Raw genomic sequence first — 22,764 nt, forward strand, 5'->3', positions numbered from 1 at the left:
CTTCCATTTCCCCCCTAGCCTTTCCCAAGTGTTTGAGAGCACAGACTGGAGAAGAAAGTGGACATGCATCCATTTGTTTTGGCACATAGACTGATAATCTTCCCATCCAGTCATCCTCCAAAATGACTGCCAGGTGTCATATCTCACACTGAAGTGGGAAGAAGATACCTTCGGCGAGTAAGGTTTAGGGGGCTGGGAAATTCCTGCAGGGTCTCCAGGTCCATCCTCTTCCTGGCTGGACAGCAGCTGGATCCAGAAGGAATGGTATCAGACGTAACACACACCTGGTTTGCACGGACTGAGAGATTTGTTTGCTCACTGTTATGAAGTTAAGCCTAGTCAATTCTCCTGGGTCAGCACAGACAGCTCCTCTACAACTCCTCTACCAGGAGAAAGTCTGGACCTGGGGCGCCTGGGTGGCTTAGTCGGTTAAGCATCTGTCTGTCCCAGGATCATGGGTTCAAGCCCCGCATGGGGCTCCCTGCTCAGGAGGAAGCCTGCTTCTCCCTCTCCCACTCCTCCTACTTGTGTTCTTTCTCTCCCTGTGTGTATGTGTCTCTCTCTGTCAAATAAATAAATAAAATATTTTAAAAAAGAAAAGAAATTCTGGACCCAATCTTAGCACCCTCCCGGTTACTTAAGTCAACAACCCAAATGCAGTGATGTAACCGCTATAGCCAAAGATCCCTCTGGGGTGCTTTTAAGCTGGTGAACCCTTTGAAAGTGCAGATGAAGGAAATGCTCAGGGTCATATAGAGAACCCAGCCCAGCCATTAGCCCTGATTCCCCACTGAAGGCCAGCCTAGGGGATAAGACCAGTCAGACAAATTCCTGCTGTTGAGGAGCCCCTGCTCTAGGTCAAGGGGAATGAAACAACCCCGAACTGAATAAAAATGGGAGACTAAATCAGAGATCCAGACAATTAGAGGCCAGCAACATCCCACAGCCAGCAGGAGTCCCTGGGCTGGATGCCAGGTGTGGATGTGGATAGAGCAGGCATGTTTCTGGGTATGCTTTTCAGAGAAGTGGAACTGAGAGTTTAAAAGGAAGGTAGGGGCACTACTAACCAGCACTTCCAGGTCCTCCTGGGTCCACTGTACTATGTCATTTGTCACTAAGGCAACAGAGATCCTGAAGGTCTGCTAACAGCCAGGAATCCACTCTGAGGAGGGCAACTCCCCAGTCCCACTGGCTGGGTAGGGCTAATTACCCCCATTGGAACCAGGGGCATGTTGATTTAAATCTGTGGAAAGGCATAGCTCCTTTGGCTTCTACAAAAATAGAAAACAAGCATCCTTCTTTACCCTGCTTCCAAGTAGCCCAAACCACACTGACTGGCGTCTGTGAAGCCTGAAGAGCCTGGGTTGAGCCAAGGTCAGGTCATTTGCCTGCCCCCAGTGCTTGTGTTCATTCTCTTCCCCAGGAGAAAGGGTGTGGCACAAAATCCTCAAATCCCAGACCACCCACCAGCGAGACAACTAATGATGAAGCTGATCATATGTATACCAGCCACTTGACTTTGTGTTCTTGTTGTTTTAAAAGATTTTACTTATTTATTTATTTATTTATGAGAGACAGATTGAGAGAGAGGGAGAGAGAGAGGCAGGCTCCCCAGTGAGCAGGGAGCCCGATGCAGGACTCGATCCCAGGACCCTGGCGTCATGACCTGAGCCCAAGGCAGATGCTTAGACACTTAACCATCTGAGACACCCAGGTGCCCTTGACTTTGGGTTTTAACTACGTCAGCCACTCCACCCTCACAACTCCTCTTAGAGAGGCTAACATGATCATAACTTTGCAGGCTAGGAAATGGACGCTTGATAAGCCTAAGTTAGTGGCTGGAGTCCCACCTGGGAAGTGGCAGAGCTGAGACATAGATTGTTGTGGAGCCTAGATATGTACACATAGTCATCGGACACTCATAAAGAGGAATCCAGCCAGGAGGAAACACAGTGAGGGTCATGGTAACACAGGCAGAGAGACTGTCATTGTTCCAGGCAGTTAGGGAGTCCAGGCTCTATGGAAGCTCCTTCACAAGAGCTTGGGAAGAGCAGAAAGTACATAGGGAAGGTCCAGCCAAGGTCTGCCCATCTGCCCAACTATTGGTGTTTTGTGGTTGTTCCAGGTGAGGTTAGAACTGCTGACATTCCAAGTGATATATTCTTCACCATTAGGAGAATTAAATGGGTTTGTAAAGAGGTCCAAGTTTACTCAAGTTCTTATTTTTTTAAAAAAGTGTCAGAAAGGGGCGTCTGGGTGGCTCAGTGGGTTAAAGCCTCTGCTTTCGGCTCAGGTCATGATCCCAGAGTCCTGGGATCGGGTCCCGCATCGGGCTCTCTGCTCAGCAGGGAGCGTGCTTCTCCATCTCTCCTGCCTGCCTCTCTGCCTACTTGTGACCTCCGTCTGTCAAATAAATAAATAAAATCTTAAAAAAAAAAAAGTGTCAGAAAGAGCAAGAGAGAGCAAACATACAAGCAGGGGGAGCAGCAGGCAGGAAGCCTGACTCAGGGCTCGATCCCAGGACCCCGGGATCATGACCTGAGCCGAAGGCAGATGCTTAACTGAGCCTCCCAGGCATCCCTACTCAAGTTCTTCTACACAGCCATGATTTATAAAGCCAGGAATAGATTAGAATATAGTCTGTTATCTTCTAGGAAATATTTGCCCTCAGGAAAGCACAGGTTTGTACAAGAAGTCATGAGGCAGAGCATCCTGAGTAGTGTGCAAACACTGAAGTCTGTAAAGGTGAGGTAACAGAAAAGTAATTTGGTGAGCTCTCAGGTTAATGCAGAGGCAGCCTGCAGCCTCTCATCTAGACAGTCTCTGGGAGCCACAGCTCAGGGCTTTGAGAAATATCAACTCCTCTTTCCCATCCTCAAGGTCACTGTCTCAGGGCCTACAGAGGCAGCCTTCCATCTGGCTTTAGGCCAGCCCTGACACAACCTCCACCTTTCCCAGAGACACTTCCTGAGACTCCTGTCCCGTGGGACCAGGCCCTCAGCTTGAATCCCAGATGGTTCCCATGGCCATCTGGATAAACTCTCCACCCCAGCTGGCCTTCGAGACCCTCACAAACTGGCCCCATCACTGAGAATCCTGTCTCTGGCCCTCTATGACCTTGCACCATTGAACAGCCTCGTTCACTTGCTTTTCCAACTCCTAAATATTCTTTGAGGCCACCCTCGTGGCCTCTCTCTGAGGACTGTCCCCACGAAACCTGCTGGCTGGGGCACCGAGGTTTCCCCAACGACAGGCCCTATTCTGAAGTTTCCCGGGACAGGAAGCGCCACTGACACCAGGGCAGGGCAAGGCACGACCCCCCAGGGTCCTTTGTTGTGGCCGGAGCCCCCCCCATCCTTGTTCAGTGGGACGCTACCGCCAACTCCCGCTAGACTCCAGGTAGCACAAGCTCCGGCGTCGTCCTCGAAGGGCGCATGCGTCGGCGCCGGCGGCTGTTTCCCAGCGACCCCGCCACTGGCTTGTGGACACCGGTCTTCACTGCCTGGCTGAATCGCGCGCGCGCGCCGGGGGATGGGGGGGGGCGTGTGCAGGGAAGGCGCGCGCGAGTAGCGCATGCGCATGCGCAGCGGCAAGCGGCGGCGCGAGCTGAGCTGGGAGATGGCGGCGGCGGCGGCGCCAAGCGTGTGAGCAGCAGCCCGGGAGCCGCCGGCCCGGGCCCAGCACGACCCCGACCCCGCCCGCCCGCCAGCCATGGGCAACGAGGCCAGCCTGGAGGGCGGCGCTGGCGACGGGCCACTGCCGCCCGGAGGCACCGGCCCTGGCCTGGGCCCCGGCGCAGGGAAGCCGCCTTCAGCACCTGCCGGCGGCGGACAGCTCCCCGCCGCAGGCGCGGCGAGGGCGACAGCGGGACCACCCGGCCCAGGTCCCGGCCCTGGCCCTGGCCCCGGCCCGGGTCCTGGCCCTGGTCCCGGTCCCGGCAGGTAAGCGCGCGTCGCGGCACCTGGGGTGGGGGTGGGGGGAGCTGCAGCTTGAGGTCTGGGCCCGCGACCCCGCGACGTATTCTGGACAGCGAGGTCAGACGTCCGGCCACACTTTGAACCCGGCCCGATTGGCGGGAGCCGGGTGGTCTCGGAGCGGCCCTCTTTCAAGTCGCCCTGCCTTGCTAAGGCAGGATGGTGAGTGAGCGGCAGGGTCAGGGCCTGCAGACCGTGACTCCGTCACGAACCCCAAATTTGCTAACCCCCCAACGCTGTGCTCAGGAGGGGCTTATGTAACCTCAGCCTAGTCCCTCCGCACTGGGGAGCAGTGGGATGGAAAACGTCCTCCCTGTCTGCTGGTGTCTGCATGTGTCCATTGTGTTGGGCCAAGGAAAGAGCACAATGGGAGTGGCTGTCAGGGAAGATAAGTGTCACTGCGAGGAACAGAGCGATATGGAAATAGTTGAACCATGAACTTGGTCATGCGCTTTCCTCAGGCGTTTAGTGACTATAATCATCTTTGGAGGAAGGGAAAATGCCACTGGGCACCAAAAAGTACTTATTTAGGCTCAAAATATGAACAGGGTCATGTGCTTTCATCAAGGTTTAGTGAAACACTCCGGGATGAGGCCAAATGCTATTGAAGCATCTATCACCAGATATGTTCCCATTGCCTAATGATTTAAATTACCACCTCAAACCAGGGAAAAACTGAAACCCACATAGGATGCTCTTAACAGAACATATCTGATCAAATACTGTTAAACCAGCTTGCTTAAAATGTATGCCAACTGAGGTCCGACAAAAACACTGAAGTGGTTGTGAATGCAGTGGGAGGGAATGCCAATATATGATAGATTAGTAGACTGAAAACTCAGGAAAGCTACCAAGAGACAACAGGATAAAATGGAAGGCATTATCTTTACACCAAATGGGCCTAGGGAGTAGCAAAACCCCAGGCGGGGAGGTTGGGGGAGGGGGCACTTCTGGTTCCATGTGAGTCTGCTGATCATGTTGCCTTAGCTCTTGTGTGTTCCCACACAGAAATTGTGCGGGAGCATGATTTTTGATTCTTCAGCTGTCCAACTGTGCCTCTCATGTGTTTATTTTCTCAGAAGTCATTTCTTAGACAAGTAACAGTAATCAAGGGCTCTTAATAGCCTGAAACCGGACGCAGACAGGCCAGCCTGTGAGCACACCCTCAAAAGGGAGACTCTGCCCATTTTACATTAGCTATTAAAATAATGCAGTTGGTTAGCATACGGTTCTTAGCACTGCAAATACTGTCCATTTTGCTGCGTGTTGAGCTGCTGTTTGAATTTTAGCTTGAGGGAGCCTCACCCAGGCTTTAGAGGTTTCTCTCCAAGGGAAAGCGTTTACAGCTGCATGGAAAAACACCCTGTTATTGGTAGTTCTCTATATGGGGAATTTGACATTTATCTTCTGGTAACCAAACAGGCTGCTCTGCTTATAGTTTATCTGATGTCACAGAGCCAAGCATATGAAAATCTGGAAAGATTTGGGCAGCTCAGAGGGGCAAGAAGGAGACTGGTGTCTACTACTGATATTCCTTTGCAGGGTTTCATTTCTCCCCCAACTATGCATTCTGTCACAGGGCAGACCCATGAACTACTGTGGGTTGAGGAGCCATGGGGTTCCTGTTGGAGTTAGTAGTCCCATAAGTTGCTCCTTGCTGTGAGCAAGGCTCACCCATGGGCCGGTGGTGCTAAGGCCCTGTGGCTGTCAAGCTCAGGACTAGGGGCCCTCAGGAGATGGGATTTACTGCTTCAGTTGATATTCAGCTTGAGAGTCCCTCACAGGAGCAGCACCTCCATGATGTATCTCTCCTTCAGCATTAGAATGGCTTCTGCTTTTCACCAGAGCATCTCAGATACCTGATGCCAAGTTTAGCATGTTCTGCTCAGAGAGGCTACTGAACAGATTGGCCCACTGATGGAGAAAAAGCCCCATGGCATGTGATTCTGGGCATTCGGGAAAGAGCAGTGGTGTAGTTTTCAAACAGGCTTGCAAGCTTGGAGGCAGTTGGAAGCCTCACTGGGGTAGGTGGAGGGTCAGGTAAGGGCGAGATCATTTTACTAACCCCGGAGGGGAGTGGAACTGAGGTTCTGGGGGGAGTCGATTCCTGGATCTTTCCTATTGCCATCTTACCCCTTGGTACCACAGAATTTGTCTTTTCATCCTCATATGAGCTCACTTGGTTCTTTGAGGGGGTGGCTTCTCCATGTATGACTGAATCCCGTAAGCAGGGTACCACCACACCCATGGTGCTGCCTCTTACCCCTTTTGGATGATATGGCACTTGGGGCATTAGAGAGTCCCTCAAGGCAGGGCTCTCTGCTTCTGATCTCAGGGTAGCATGTACTATTCTATAAGTTGTGCCTTTCTCAAGAAGTGCCATATCAGAGATGGCTCTACTGTCCAAGCTGTGTGCCCTGGTGTGGGCTGCATCCTCCTAGAGGAAAGGGGACCTTTCATTCATTCATTTACTCATTCACTTATTTTTATGCCTGATGTACAGTGAAGTGTTCAAGTTGATGGGATTTAACCTATATACATTCCCATGACACATCACCAGCTCAAGATGACACTTTATCAGTAGCCCAGAAAGCACCTTTTAAAAAAATTGCACTAGGAAGTCACATAAACCAGTGACAACCTGTCTAATCTAGACCAGCCCTGTGGACTTGGAAGGTTCTGACATTTGCAAATTGGTCTTCAGTCAATTAGCCAAGGTGTTTTGACCAGTATCAAGAGCAAGCACTGTGCTGGGCTCTGTGGAGGCTCTGGAAGGGTGGACAGTGCTCCCCTGTCCTCTGGTACCTCACAGTCTGCTTGGTGAGACAGCCCTCAAAGAGCAAAATCATGGAATTTGGCTGGGCAGCTCTGTGTCTGAGCAGCTCAGACAGAGACGTGCCAGCTAGACAGTGCTTATGGAATGGTTGTCAAGTGAGAAGAGTGGAGAGGCAAAGCCAGGGTTCCAAAGGAGAAACCCAAGGCATGCTGGAAAAATGGTAGGGATATGAGAGGTGGAGAGGGAGAAATAGCATGAGGAATGTTGGTCTACATAGGCAGGGGCGGCAAGCAGAAAATGGGGCCAAGTGCAGGCCAAGACGAGAGCTGGGGCAGACCAGGGGAGGTGCCTTTCCCTCATAACTCAACAGAATCCCTGATCACCTCGAGGTTGCCTCTCACTCACTTCCAGCTCGTCTGCCATGGAGACATCTTTAGCCAATGGCAGCGGGCACACACAGCCTGGTCGTGTGCTGGAAGGCGGGTTGAGGCTGCTCTGCAAGCTACCGTCCGAGTTCCTTTCTCAAAATGGGTTTGTCTTAATTCCATCCCAATAAGAAAACAAAACTAAAAATAAATGGATTTGGGGCACCTGCGTGGCTCAGTCTTTAAGTGTCTGCCTTCTGCTCAGGTCATAATCCCAGGGTCCTGGGATCGAGCCCCATATTGGGCTCCCTGCTCAGTGGGAGGCCTCCTTCTCCTTCTCCCACTGCCCCTGCTTGTGTTCCCTCTCTCACTGTCTCTCTCTCTCTCTCTCGTTCTGTCAAATAAATAAATTTAAAAAAATAATAAATGGGTTTGGCTGGTATACTATATCTGGTTTGGGATTAGCCAGACTTGTTATACTGTATCAGCTAACAGTTAGGCTCTAGAAAAATCTGGGCCTCATGTGTAAGGATGAAATTAAAGGATATAATTGCCAGGTTTAGAAATAACGGCCTTTTATCATTCAAAGATCCTGTTGGGTGCCAGGAGCTGGATTCGCATGGAGGACGTGATGCAGGGATTGTACTAAAGTGACCTAACATCTGAATGGTGCTGATGTCAAAATTTCACCTGAAGGGGCAGCCATTTCTCATCTTTTGCCAGGGAGAAAGGGGCAGCTTTGAAAATAGAGTTTTTTCCAGCATTGGTAAGATAAATTGCTGCTGGGGCGCCTGGGTGGCTCAGTGGGTTAAGCCGCTGCCTTCGGCTCAGGTCATGATCTCAGGGTCCTGGGATCGAGTCCCGCATCGGGCTCTCTGCTCAGCAGGGAGCCTGCTTCCTCCTCTCTCTCTGCCTGCCTCTCTGCCTACTTGTGATCTCTCTCTGTCAAATAAATAAATAAAATCTTAAAAAAAAAAAAAAAATTAATTGCTGGCAAAAAAAAAAAAAAAAAGAAAAGAAAAAGTTATGATGATGGTGGGGAAGAATGTTCTCCTTCTCCTCCTCCTCCTCCTTCTCCTTCTTTTATTTTTTTAACTTTTTATTATGAAAAATTTCATATCTACATAGAAGTTGAAAGAATAAGCCAATGAAGTCCCATGTTCTCACTGCCCAGCCAGTTATCACCAACTCATCGCTGAACAAGTTTGTCTGTCTTCCTCGCCTGCCCTCCCATGGAGGCCACTTGCAGACATCTCCACATTTCATCATCCATATTTCAGTGTGTATTTCTTTTTTGTTTTTTTTTAAAGATTTTATTTATTTATTTGACAGAGAGAGAGAGAGCAAGAGATCACAAGTAGGCAGAGGGGCAGGCAGAAAGAGGAGGAAGCAGGCTCCCTGCTGAGCAGAAAGCCGGATTCGGGGCTTGATCCCAGGGCCCTGGGACCATGACCTGAGCCAAAGGCAGAGGCTTTAACCCACTGAGCCACCCAGGCGCCCCTCATTGTGTATTTCTAAGGCACAAGGACTTTGTATGAACATTACCACAGCACCACGATCACACCCAAACAGGTTAACAAATCCTTCTTCTTTTTTTTTATTTTAATTTTTTAAAAAGTAATCTCTATGCCGAACATGGGGCTTGAACTCCCATCCCTAAGACCAAAAGTTGCATACTCTGCTGACCAAGCAGGTAGACATCCTGATAATAATCCCTTCTTCATTTCAGCAAATACCAGCCAGGGTTCAGGTTTTCTGTTTATCTTATGAATTTATTTTTACAGTCGACTTGTTTGAATTGTGATCTAAACAGGGCCCACACATTGCATTTGTTGGGTATATTTATTGAGTTTCTTTAAATCTCTAGGTTCCATCCCCCTTTTTTCCACCTTGCAATATATGATTGGAGGACTGTGTCATCTGTCCTGTGTTTCTCACATTCTGGATTATGCTGTTTGTGTCTCTGTGGTGTCATTTAAGATGTTCCTCTGTCCTATATTTTTCCTTCAAGCTGGAACTTGTATCTAGAAGCCATTGAGATTCTAATTTCATTCTTTTGGTCAAGAAATTCTAGGTTTTGGGGCTCCCTGATGGCTCAGTAGGTTAAAGCCTCTGCCTTTGGTCTCAGGGTCCTGGGATCGAGCCCTGCATTGGGCTCCCTGCTCAGCGGGGAGCCTGCTTCCCCCTCCCCCTCTGCCTGCCTCTCTGCTTACTTGTGATCTCTCTGTCTCTCTCAAATAAATAAATAAATAATCTTTTGTTTTAAAAAATAAGATTTTTATTTATTTATTTGACAGACAGAGATCAGACGTAGGCAGAGATGCAGGCAGAGAGAGGAAGGGAAGCAGGCTCCCCGCTGAGCAGAGAGTCCGACGTGTGGGCTCGATCCCAGGACCCTGAGATCATGACCTGAGCCAAAGGCAGAGGCTTAATCCACTGAGCCACCCAGGTGCCCCAATAAGTAAAACATCTTAAAAAAAAAAAATCCTAGCTTTTTAAAAGAGTTTCTCAAGGGCTTTGGCCATGAAGGGGCTAGGAGTTCACTGAAAGTAAAGTCAGACTTTGGACTAGTTTGGAAGCCAAATAATGATGCAGTGGGACACTTTTCTATTCTTTTTTTTCTAAGGTTCTTCCTCTGAGTAGGTTTGGTTCTGGGTTTAAGAGGGCAAAGCTTTCAGAGACCTTGGGTCATGCCTTTTCACCCAGCTTTGGGGAACCCTCCCTGTTTATGTGAGTAGAAGGTGCTAGGAGATAGGTTTGGGACTTCAGTAAATCCACTCTCTCCTCAAAGGTCCTGCCCTTTCTTTGTGTTAGTGATAAAAGTGGGGAGAGACAGACCCTGTGGGCTCCTTGAAGGGAAATCTGTTTCTGGATATTGTGGCCCATGGGCAAGAGTTGGGATTGACTGGGGAGGTAGGTTGGCAAAGATGTCACAACAGTTCTAGCCACTCTCACTGGATGTCTGCTTCACCATGGACACTCTGCTCAGTGTTTTTACACATGCTTGTTCCTCTCTCCCCCTGTCTGGCCAGGCTGCTCTTACAGGCCCTGTCTGCCTGGGTCTTCCTCATCCTTCCTACCTGGAGACTCATTGTTTACAATGGTGACACGGTGGCTGAGACCTGCCTGCCTATAGCAAGGGCCATGTATTTCTTTAGGACTTGAGGCCCTTCTGGTGAGCTGGGACTTGGTAGACAATCAAGCCACGTGGGGTCTCCTTCCTGGGCCTCTCAGTTGGTGCCAGGGCCATGTCCTGCTGGCATTGGTGCTGCATTGGTAAGACTCACTCAAACTCCTTTCCTGCCTCGAGGGTCCCCTCCTTCTCCATTCCCCAGCATGGTGGTGGAAGCTAGTCATAGTCGGGGAGTGAGTTGGGACCATGGCCTCTGGGACCTGGGGCAGGGGAGATGGAATTCTTTTATCCCAGTCCCTGCAGTTCCTTCCTGCAGATGGGGCTCTGGTGGGTGTCTGTTGCCCCCTGGGATCCCCCTGGGATTCTCTTATACATTAGGTTCTGGTTAGCGGTGCCTGTGAGATGGAACCAGAAAGCATGCTCCCTGACTCATCTGCGCTGTACCTTCAGTCCCAGGCTGGTCACAGCACTACTCTGATCTCTCCATCTGTTCTTTGCTCTTATGGGTATCTAGACTTCTTAAGAGAGCCTTGTTCTAGAAGAGACCACTTAGATGGTACACCCACATCTTTCTTTTTTTATTTTTTTAAGATTTTTTAAAAAATATTTTTATTTGTTTGACAGAGAGAGACAGCGAGAGGAGGAACACAAGCAGGGAGAGTGGGAGTGGGAGAAGCAGTCCTCCCCCACAGAGCAGGGAGCCCGATGTGGGGCTCAATCCCAAGACCCTGGGACCATGTCTTGAGCTGAAGGCAAATACCTAATGACTGAGCCACCCAGGCGCCCCACCCCTGTCACATGGAAGTGTATTGGGAGCCTCTAAGGAACTCTAGCTCACCCTGGGATAAATCCAAAACCTTTTGGGTTGGACTGGCTGCCGCTGAAGTGTGTGGGGTTGCTATTAGGGCCCAAGATGAAGATTTTCCCTGAGAGGAAGTGAAAGTGTTAGCTTCTGGGACTTGGCCCCAACCACTGAGGAGATCAAAAGGCCTAAACAGCAGCTCATGGAAGGATCACCCAGTCTGGGACTTCCCCAGACCCAGAGTTGCTCTCTAGTGCCATTGCCTTGGGGAGGGAGCTGTCCATTCCCAGGATGCTAGAAGAATCAGTAAGGCATTTGGGTGCTTTGGAGGAAAAGGGGGTAAGGAAATTTCCTGATAGTCACACCTATACTTTCCATGTATTTGTGGATGCAGGTAGGTTATAAGGGTTGCTTGCCCTCTTTGTATACAGGAGTGGTTGTAAGGAATTTCTACAATTAAGCTCTACTTAGCAATAGAAGGATTTTATTTATTTATTTAAGATTTTATTTATTTGACAGAGAAAGACACAGTGAGAAAGGGAACACAAGTTCGGGGAGTGGGAGAGGGAGAAGCAGGCCTCCCACCTAGTAGGGAGTCTGGTGTGGGGCTCAGTCCTAGGATCCTGGGATCATGACTGGAGCCGAAGGCAGGCGCTTAATGACTGAGCCACCCAGGTGCCCCACAATAGGAGGATTTTATTTTATTTTTTTTAAAGATTTTATTTACTTATTTATGTATTTGACAGAGAGAGAGAGAGATCACAATTAGGCAGAGAGGCAGGCAAAGAGAGAGGGGGACGCAGGCTTCCTGCTGAGCAGAGAGCCCGATGTGGGGCTGATGTGGGGCTCGATCCCAGGACCCTGAGATCATGACCTATGCCAAACGCAGCGGCTTAACCCACTGAGCCACCCAGGTGCCCCCAATAGGAGGATTTTAAAGTGAAATTTTATCCATGCATTCAGGAAACCCTCTACTGAACACCTACTAGATGCCTATCCCTGGGCGAGATATAAGGAACAAAGGAAGGAGCACGAAACGGGCTGTGCCCTAAAGGAGCTCCCAGTCTGGTAGGAGCAAAAGAGACACTTGTTTAGATTTTACCCTCAACTTCCCTGAAAGGAAAGTTTGCTCCTGCTTTTTCTTTATCTGCTTTTTCCCCCCAGAGTTAAGATAAATGAGAGTGTGATTAAAAGGGGTTGTCTTATTTCATACTCTGAGATAGTAGAATATATATTTGTATGGTGTTTTGCAGCTTACAAAACACATTCACAACATTAACTTATTCTGTTGGGAACTCCAAAGGCCTAATATGAGAGATTTAGAAGAACAGCCAGCTAGCTGACTTTAGCAAACCGAAATGCCATACACTGAGCACAGCTGGAGAACCGCGTCACTTCCTTGCCTCCTGCTCCGAGAAGATGGAAAATTTAGCACTAGGATGGGGAGGGCTTTGAGGACGAGAAAAGGATCAGGAAGTAGGACATCTGAACAGAGGACAGCATAGGGTGGGGTGGGGAATGAAGAGTACTGGAAGCCTCCCGGGTGGGGGTCAGAAACTCGGGTTTAATCAACCCTGACATTGCTGCAAGCTGGCTGTATGTGTAGTAGGTCCTCACTGCTTTCCATCTATAAAAGGACAGTTTTAACTAAGATGGTCTCCCAGGTCCCCTCCATCTCTGACAGTTTTTTTGGTTAGATGAGTAAGAAGGAAGGGTGATGCTTTCCGCTATTCCTCAGCCCCTACTGAGGAGAGAAAATAGATATGTCATGAAGACTTTAGGTTCATTAGAAGAGCTTTAAATAAAGAGGACTGCTCTTCCTCCAAGCCCCAGAGGTCTTTTGGAGTGGACAAGATGACCTCACGATCAAGCCCAGAACTGGAAGAGGGACTGGATGGCCCCTTGCCTCTCAGTTGCTCCTGGCAAAGCGGGGGCTCTTAAAAGCTGCTGGCGTCCTTCTACTAGTTGGCTGGCCAGCCAGCCAGGCTCCTACTTGTGCCTGCGGAGACTGCCTCTGGCTCCCTCTTTCCAGCTGGACATGGTGGCCTATCTACCAAGCATTGTTATACCTGCAACCCCCACGCGCTCAGGCCCCTGCTCTGCCTCCTCTTGGTGGGTGCTTGTGCAGAGTCCTTCACTTGTAGAGTGAGGAGATGGATGTGGGGCTCTCTGCAGTTTTTTCTGCAGCTTGTGGGCACTAAAGGCTTGGGGCAGGTCACCAGTGTTAAGGTCTGGCCTGTGAGGCCTCTTGCTTTGGGAAGATGGTTTAGCTTCAGTGGGTGATCTGTTTGCTCTGTCCTCCTTTTATTTTGAGAATCTCAGCCAACTCCTAACAGATGCCAAGACATCTGCTTCTGTATTGTCTGAAGGAGGAGCTCTGCCTTGGGGTGAATACCCACTGGTCCGTGGCCTTTGGTCCCTCCCCGGCAGATGACTCCACCACTGGAAAGTTCTTTCTTTCTGCTTGTCTGAAATCGGCTTCCTTGTACCTCCTCTCTTGGCCTGGCTCTGCCCTCTGGCTCACAGGCTTAGTAGCAGTTCATGACGCTCTTACCTCCCCAACCACGGGGTTCTTCCCTAGACTTGACTTCTCCAGGTCTTGTGGCTGGGATGTGACTCTGGGGCCCTTGGCAACCTGGGCTGTTTGGCCCAAGGCTCTCAATATCCTGAGGACAGGGAGGTTCAGAGAACAGGATCCAGGGCTCAGTATATCACATGAACTATGAGTGACATGATCTGGAGGATGAATGGCCTTCACTCATCAGCCTGAGAAGCCCATCCGACACCTCCCTCTGTCCCTGCACTCCACACTTGTCCAGTCTCGGTCTGGGCATCTCAGCACGAAGGCTGGATTCCCTCCATCCTGGGCTTGTGCGATCCGAGTGTGAATATGAGGCCCTACACGGGTCCCTGCCATGTCTTCTTTCATTGTACCTGGAGATCCCTTCTAACCCAGTGAGACCCTTTGGATCCTGACTCTGTCTCCTGACATAGGGATAATACCTAAGATAGTGTACTTGTTTCCGAAATCACGCTGGGAGAACTTCTCCCCTTCTTATGGCTCTGGGAGCCCACTTTCTAGACCCTTGTATCTCACTTTGATGGTCCGTGTTGAGCCCTCGAGACCAAAGCCTTGCCAGCTCTGGGTAGAGGGGGTTTCGGCTGAAGAGGGCGGTAGAGCCAGCTGGCACTGGAGAGGCAATCAGCCCTCGCACCTGTGGGAGCCTCTGCAGAGGACACTCCTTCGCAGGCCTGTTCTTCCCTGGTCAGCCAGGGTGTTCTGGCCTGTTTTTGGGATACACTGACCTTAGACGCTGTAGGGAGGATGTCCTCAGGAGCAGTGAACACTCTGCAGATGAAAATCTCAAACACACATAAAAGGAGAAAAGATGGCACGAGGAACCCCCTCCTGTGGACCCATCACCCAGCTTCAATAATGATCCATGTTCTGCCATCTTGTTTCATCTATATTCCTCCAACTTTTTTTTTTTTTTTGGCCCAGAGTATTTTCAGTCAAAATCCAAATGTATCATTTCACCCATACTTTAGGATGTAACTCTAGTAGTTAAAAGCTGTTCTTATTTTAATCCAATGACATTATCACAGCTAACAAAAGTTAACTATAATTTTTTAATATGACTTAATACCCAACCCATGTTCAATTTGACTTGATTATCTCTAAAAATGATTTTTTAAGGTTGTTTTGTTCAAATCAGGATCCAAACAAACATTGCATACATGTAGAATTTTATATGTGTGTGTATATATATATGTGTGTGTATATTTGTTTCAAAATAATAATATAGATATTTTTACTAACAATAGTACTAACGAATGTAATTTAAGATCTTGTAGTTTCTTTTGTCCTTAGTTTATCTCCTTCTAGGATGTCTGGTTCACGTTCTATGTTTTATTACTTTTTCTTTTTTTAATTTAAATTCAATTAATTAACATATAATATATTATTAGTTTTGGAGGTAGAGGTCAGTGATTCATCAGTCTTATATCATACCCAGTGCTCAGTACATCACGTGCCCTCCCTTAATGTCCATCACCCAGTTACCCCATCTCCCCAACCCCCTCCCCTCCAGCAACCCTCAGTTTGTTTCCTGTGATTAAGAGTCTCTTATGCTTTGTCTTCCTCTCTGATTTCATCTTGGTTTTTTTTCTCTCTTCCCCTATGATTCTCTGTTTTGTTTCTTAAATTCTGCAAATGAGTGAAATCATATGATAATTGTCTTTCTCTGACTGACTTATTTCGCTTAGCATAATACTCTTTAGCTCCATCCATGTTGTTGCAAATGGCAAGATTTCATTCTTTTTGATGGCTGAGTAGTGTTCCATTGAAGATACATATATAAATATATAAAATATGCATATAATATGTATCTCATGTATATATATGTATATAGCTAATTTTCTTTATATCCATTCATCTGTTGGTGGGCACATGTTCTGTGTTTTAGAGTTATTAGAAATGATTCTTCTCAGGGTGCCTGGGTGGCTCTGTTGGTTAAGCATCTGCCTTCAACTCAGGTCATGATCTCAGGACCCTGGAACTGAGTCCCGCATCAGGCTCCCTGTTCAGGGAGAGTCTGCTTCTCCATCTCCCTCTCACCTTCCCCTTGCTTGTGCTCTTGCTCTCTCTCTCTTTCTCAAAAAAATAATAAAATATTTAAATAATGTTTAAAAAAAAAAAGAAATGATTCTTCTCAGTGAGGTTCTGCCATGAAGAAGATATACAATCAAGCTCTTTCTTTCTAGTTCGTGTTTGTAAGGATTGCTTCCTGATCACTTCTCTGTTGCAATGATCTACTGCACAGTAAATCAGCCCAGACTCGGTGGCTTCAAATAGCAATTTTTTATTCTCACTCACGCATCAGCATTCTGGCTGGAATTCTCCAATCTGGGCCAGGCTCTGGGCTCCAGGCTCCAGTTGAGTCCAGGTCTGCTCTCCACGTCTCTCATCCTCCTCAGACAGTAGGGTAGTCAGGACACGTTCTTCCGGTGGTGACAGCAGACTCACAGGGGGCATGCCTAACCACGCATATGCCACACACATACGCACACACTTTCAGTCCACATCTCCTAACATGACTTCAGTCAAAGCGATTCATATATAGGCCCAAGGTTCAGAGAAGGTGCAGCAGTTACTCTGACTGTATAAGAAATTACCCTAAAACTTAGTGACATCAAACACCCATTCTCTGGTTCACAGATTCTGTAGGTAAGGAATTCAGGCCGGGCACATGGGATGGCTTACATCTGCTCTCCGATGTCTGGAGCTTCAGCTGGAAGACTCTAAGCCTGGGGATGGCAATCCTCTGACAGGTCTTCATCACTCACCTGTCTTACAGTTGATTCATGCTAAGAGCTGGGAGCCTCAGTGCTTCTGCACATGGGCTAGTTTGAGCTTCCTCTCAACGTGTTTTCTGGGTTTCAAGGGTATCCTAAGAGAACGAGAGAGAGAAAGCCAGCTGGAGGCCATATTGCCTTTTATGACCGCTGTTATTTTTGCCACGTTCTATTCAGTGAAGTAGTTCTAAAGCCGTACCCACTTTTTTTTTTTTTTTTTAAAGATTTTATTTATTATTTGACAGAGAGAAATCACAAGTAGTCGGAGAGGCAGGCAGAGAGAGAGAGGGAAGCAGGCTCCCTGCTGAGCAGAGAGCCCGATGCGGGACTCGATCTCAGGACCCCGAGATCATGACCTGAGCCGAAGGCAGCGGCTTAACCCACTGAGCCACCCAGGCGCCCCATAGAAACGTACCCACTTTTGAGTGGAGGAGAGAAGGACTCCATCTCTTGGTTGGGAATGTCCAGATTCTATAAGAGCTTGTGGAAATCTTGTTGAAGCCATTTTTAGAAAATAGAGTCTGGCATATCTGGAAAAATAGACTCCACCCTCCATGGGAGGAATTGCCAAGTCACATGGCAGAGGGCAGAAATCCATTGTGCACAACAATGCCATCTACCATACTTCTATCTTTTTTATTTTATTTTCTTAAAATTATGTAATACTTTCATGTGATTCCAAATAAGATGAATTGAGAGAAGTCTAGTTCTATCTTGTTCCTTCACCTTGTTTTCCTTCCTTGATAAGAATTCACCTCTATCAGGTTTTTTTCCCATTGTTTCTTCTTGAAAATATAAAGACAATATATATTTATTTGCCCCTCTCTTTTTCACATATATATAAAAAGTAGCAAATTCTGAACACTGTGCTGAACTTTGCTTTTTTTTTTCACACAACATATCCTGAAGATCACCCTGTAGGAGAGTGGATAAATCCTCCTGATTCTTTTTTTGCATCTGTACAGTGCTCTATCATGTGGGCTGGCTATAGTTTATTATTACAAATCACCCCACATTGAGGAACCTGGTATATATGTCATTTTGTATTTTATTGGTGTGCCTGTGGGCTAGTGTATCTATTGGATGGTTTCCCAGTGTATCTATGGGATATTTTGTATTTTTACCAGGGTAGCTGTGGGTTAGTTTCCTATGGGATGCACATTGTGCTGTATTTTGCCAAGCTGGAGAGTCAAGGGCAGAGATGGGGTACTAGTGAGGGGTTTGGACTGTGTTCAGGTGCAAGATGATGGTCACTAGACCACGAAGAGCAAGTGGCAGGGAGCAGGGAGAGGGGGAACGTGCTAAAAAGTGCTCACCTTCTGGATTTATGCTGAATGTAGAGCCAGAGGAGGGCTCAATGGCTGCCTTTGAAGAGTTAGAGGAAGAGAGGAGTCAGGAGAACCCCTGAGTTCTGGCCTGAGCGTGTGGTGCTCGCTGGGGGCCACCGGCATGGGGCCTAAGATGAGGAGCTTGTTCCTGGCCAAGTTGTGTTTTAGAGACACCCAGGTGAGACATTAGGTAGGCGGCTAGGCGTTCAAATCTGGGCTGGAAAAATAAAGTAGCACCTCACCTGCACATGCATTAATATTAATGCCACCTGCTTCCTACAAGTACCCTGAGAAGAAAAAAAGGAAGAGGAGGAAATTAAGGCAATACCGGGGTTTCAAGAGGATGGGTCAAGTACAGCGAATCTGACAAACTTTGATCAAATGAAAGCATTCAGCCTGAGGCCTGGAGTTAAATAGCAGCCGGTGGCCTGGTTCCCACCCAGGGCAGAGGATCTGAAGGTGAGCGAGCAGATTACCCGGCTCTATTTCCTACTACAGAGCTATTTGAATTAGACTTGATTAGGGGTTTGGTTCCTGTCCTCTGGGAGCTCTGACGTAACCGGGGGATGCCTGGGGGGATGCTCTGAGGACCCACTGCGGTCCTTCTTACTCGTCTTCACATACAGCTGCTGAAACTGATACAGAATTTGGGCCTCCAGCTGGAGAGGTCCCCTGAGAGGCCTGGCCCATCCCACGGGCTCTCAGAATCTACTGCAAGTCAGGGTTTCAGCCCAAGCTACCAGAGCCACAGAAAATACCTGCTTTGCTATGGGAAGAGTGCCATTTTGTCTCTTAACCATCATTTGTGTTCATGAAACTCCAGGAAGTTCGGACAGTGGGGGTTCCCTTGGTAGATCTGGGGGATTGGGAAGAGGGAAGGAGGGAGGGAGCTCCAGGTCTTTGGCTGCTGCTCTGGAGTGGTGATCTGCCAAGGGGCCCCAGGGGTAGAGACACCAGTGTACCTCTGGGCTGTGTATTTCTCTGGGCCCAGGACCCTGGGGACAGGCTATGGCACGTGGAGCTGGCTCAGAAGCCATCGGGCTGGAGTAGGGCTGCCCCAGGAGCCAGGCATCTGTCCCTGCTCTCCCTGTGTACTGTAAGCATTTTTGCAAATGATAGTGCTTAGCGCTGACAGGCCAGGGGCAGAGGGGTTTCCCACTGGGGTGCGTCTAGAGAGCTGTGATATTACGAAAGAAGAACAGAATGGGAGTGGACAGAGCAGGACAGCGGCCCTGGGAGCTCCCAACGTACCAGGTCTGCCAGTAACCCTAACCCTTTCACCTAACTCCTCAACTTTACCAGAGTCTAGTGTGGAGCCCAGCCAAGGGTCCTTGCTCTCACTGTCCTTGGCCACCCCTGCCCCAGGCTACCGTGGTGTCCACCTTGGCTTGCTTGAGCTGTGAAAACAGAGACAGAGGAGCTGCAGGCACATAGCCTCTGCTCTGTCCCCACCCAGACACTCAGTCAGGAGTGGGGAGCCCTACAAAACCCATCTAGGACTCTGGGGACAGGTGTCACACAACCATCTTCTTTTCTAAATGGTAAAAACCTCCACACCCCTGAGTGTGGAGTGTGGAAGCAAAAAGTCCTCCCTGTCCTCAAGGCAGAAAGCCTGGTGGGGACTCGGGGTCGGGGGGCTGGTGACACTACTCCCTTTCAGTTATCAAGACCCTGGCTTACTGCTCTGGTGGGGCTGCCTGGTGGTGCTGAGAACACATTTTCAGAGGCATGGAGAAAGAAGAAACTAGAAGCTTTGCCTTTTGGGAAAGCATTTGTGTTCCCTGTACTCCCTCATGAGTGCTTATTCTGGGATGCCTGGGCCTATGAAGGGGAGGGACAGTGACCCCAGAAGTAATCAAGGCTGAAACCCCTGGCAAGGTTTTCAGGGAACATGGGCCTCCTTCCGCCTCCTTTAGCTTCATTTTCCCTAGTCCCTAATGGCAGCTCAGGACAAAAACAAGACGTTCAGATAAAGGCATGCATTGCTTTCGAAAAGGTAATGATGATACTTAGTAGTAATTGATTTTGCTTATACAGTGAATTTTCCTCTGTGTAGTAGCTCTGTCCAGTAGAGGGTCAGGATCACTGGTAAGGGATGGAAAGACTGAGGCCAGAGAGGTTTCTTCCAAGAACCCCTGCAAGGCAGGGCAGGAACAGGACGAGTAGCAGGACCTTCCCAGCCCTGCCTTCTGCTTGGTGGATCTCCCTGGCCACTTTGGGATGAGGAAACTCTCATGTGTTCAGTCAAAAGACCAGGCATCCGGTGTAAGGACTGGTCTGCTTGACACCCTCCTTGTCCCTGGATAGAGTTGGCTGGGGGGGGGGGCAGGGAGCAGGGGACAGTCTTAGGGTGACCTTGGGAATTAAGGCTCCAGGGCCAGGATAGAAGAGTACAGGCCCCACTGGGTGAGGTTTGGGGACAAAGCCTTGGCTGCAGTGAGACTCCTTAGAACAACCCGCCCTTGTAGTGTGCTCACCGCGGGCCAAGCCGCAGAGGCCTCTGGGCCATGGGTCAGAGGTCTTCATTCTTGGAATGAAGATGGAGATGGTTCAGTCTTCCCTTCTGTGAGCTGTCATTGATGCTGGGGTACCTTCTCGAACAAGCTAACATGCTCTAGGCTGTCCTGGAGCGTACAGCCTTCAGGAACAAGACCCACCGCCGTGCAAGTGATTCCGGGAAAGCGTGCTGAGTATTACTCGTTGCCATGCCGCTGGAGTGGTTTTAGACACAAAGGGGCAAATAGCCCCATCAGCACCCGCACCCAACAAGCTCACCTCTCCAGAGACCCCGCTTCATCCCCAGGGCGGGCTTTCCTCCAAGCTCAGACTCATTGTTTAAGAGTGTCCTTTCTTTGTTCACTGTTTGTTTTCTTTCAGTGTTTGTTCGTTCAACAAGCATCTCTGAGTCCGCTGTGTATCAGGGTGTGTGGACTCTGAGTTCACAGAGGAAAGGCAGTGTCAGCCCGGTTGGACCTCGCAGTCCAGGGGAGCCAGAAGGGCTCAGCCAAAGCCACACACTTAAGAGAAAGGAGCACTTAAACTCGGGCACCCCCCAGCCCTCCTGTTTTGCAGTGGGTTGGCCTGAGCTTCCCATACTGGCTGCTTGTCCACAAGCACATGCATTTTCAGACCCTGATTCCTTCTGGGACTCCAGGGACAATCTAGTGGCCCCATTCAGTGGACACATTCCTGTCTTAGCTGCCAACACCGCCTTCGGTGGGCTTCTGATCACACTGTCCTTCTGGAAGCTCCCTTCTCTGTTTCTGGAGCACCCCCTTGTTTATGTGTTGGTCTTCTGTGGGGTGCCACATGCCCTGCCTGCCTGGGGGGCCCCAGGACTCAGGACTCAACCCTGAGCCACGTGGCTTTTCCCTCTCACGTGACAGGGGCTACGAGCCGACAGCCCCCTGATTCCTCTGTAGCTTGGGTTGTCAGCCTTCAAGTGGATACCTCCACACGGTGTTCCCAGCCCCTGCCTACACACAGTGCCGCCGTCTGCCTCCTTTTCTCTCCCCTTTGGCTGGAAGAGTACCCAATGTTGGGTTCAGAAGACCTCTTTTCTCTGAAAAACTTGAGCCCATACCACAATGGAATGAATCTGACATAAAGTCTTCTTTTGAAGACAGGAATGTTGAAGGTTTTGTTTGGTGTCCATAAAAGAGCTTTCAAAAGTCTTTTGTTTTGGAATGGAATGGAGCCTCTTCCTAGGCCCAGGCCTGGGGTCCCTAGGGCCACGAGGACAATAGGTGCACCCGAACTCGGTATGGATGACCAGAGACCCCATTGGTCTGGCTACATTTGCCGAGGGAAGGAAATCATAGGGAGGGGGAGATACTGGAGGTGAACCAGAGAGCGGGAGCAGGAAAGCCTGCATGTGGTGGCCTCCCTTAGCTGACCATGACACCGCTGATCCCAGTGCCAACTGCGTGGTCGCTTAGCACGACTGGGGCATCCCAGTCTGGATCTGGATTGCAGAGGGGCCCTGGGCTACTGAATCCCCAGCAGGAAGGGCATAGCAGGGGCTCCATGAAGGGTGATGGACCCTTCGTCATGACTTCAGGAAGGAGTCTTGCTTGGAGGTGGCTCTCACTCACCCCTCTTTGGATCCTGATACGTCATGTGCTTCTCCAGGATCTTGTCTGAACAGAGCTCTCGTGCCATCCAAGGCTTATTCTTTGTCTTTGTTTCCATGCTCTCTTCTTGGCTTCCTTTTTTCATATTACTTGCCTGACTCTGATAGATTCAGGTACTTTTGAGTTTTAACTATATCAATGAGACTCTTCTGGATTTTTTAGCAAAGTTTTTATTTATTTATTTAAGTCACCGCTCCACCCAACATGGGGCTTGAACTCAGGACCCCAAGATCAGAGTTGCACACTCTTCTGACTGAGCCAGCCAGGCTCTGATGGAATTTTTAAAAAATTATGCAAGTAAGTTGCAAGCTTATTATTTAGGTGAATTTTCAAACAATCCAGTCACTGAATGAAACGTCTATTTTCCCCTGTCTTTCCTTGCATCATTACTTCTCTCTGCCTATTTCTAAGAGCTTTCAGCAGGCACATCTGTGGATCTATTGTGTACTTCCACACACACTTTTTGTTCAGAGTAGCTCAGCTTCATTTTCTATATTAACAAACATTTAATCACCAAACAAAACTTGCAGACCCTGAATGCCCAAGGGCCATTATGGTCAAAATATTGGGTTACAATAATAAAGTAGCAACCACTCCAGAAATCAGTGCTCTGGGGGAGGGTGCATTGCTTTAGAAGGGGGACATGTAGTTAGGCTTAGCCCCCTTTTCCCTGCTGAGGGTTAATGAAAAATGGGGGCACAGAACTCTGTAGGATCTTCACTACCAGAGGGAGCTGGCCAAGACAGAATGCGATGGAAATTCCTGAGTTGGCCAGGATCTTGGGCAGTCAGCAGACGTTGAACTTCCCCTTCCTCCTCCTCTCTCCTCTCCCCTTTCTTCTTCTTCCTTTCTCTCCTCCTCCTCCTCCTCTTCTTCTCCTCCTTCTTCTACACTGAAC

At 49.1% G+C, this 22,764-nt stretch overlaps 1 protein-coding gene across 3 annotated transcripts in view; it reads left to right on the forward strand.

Moving 5' to 3' along the window:
- Positions 1-3,589: 3,589 nt before the first annotated feature.
- BSN (bassoon presynaptic cytomatrix protein) overlaps positions 3,590-22,764 on the forward strand; it is a 94,835-nt gene continuing 75,660 nt past the window's right edge. For all 3 annotated transcript variants that reach the window (XR_009402361.1, XR_009402362.1, XM_059389738.1), the window contains exon 1: positions 3,590-3,941. Coding sequence is in view for 1 of the 3 variants with exons in the window: in XM_059389738.1 (XP_059245721.1) it covers positions 3,712-3,941 (230 nt within the window). In the remaining 2 variants the exon portion in view is untranslated. The remainder of the gene's footprint in view (positions 3,942-22,764) is intronic.

This window comes from Mustela nigripes, chromosome 2 (genome assembly GCF_022355385.1).
Source record: "Mustela nigripes isolate SB6536 chromosome 2, MUSNIG.SB6536, whole genome shotgun sequence".
In the NCBI taxonomy this organism is placed as follows: domain Eukaryota; kingdom Metazoa; phylum Chordata; class Mammalia; order Carnivora; family Mustelidae; genus Mustela; species Mustela nigripes.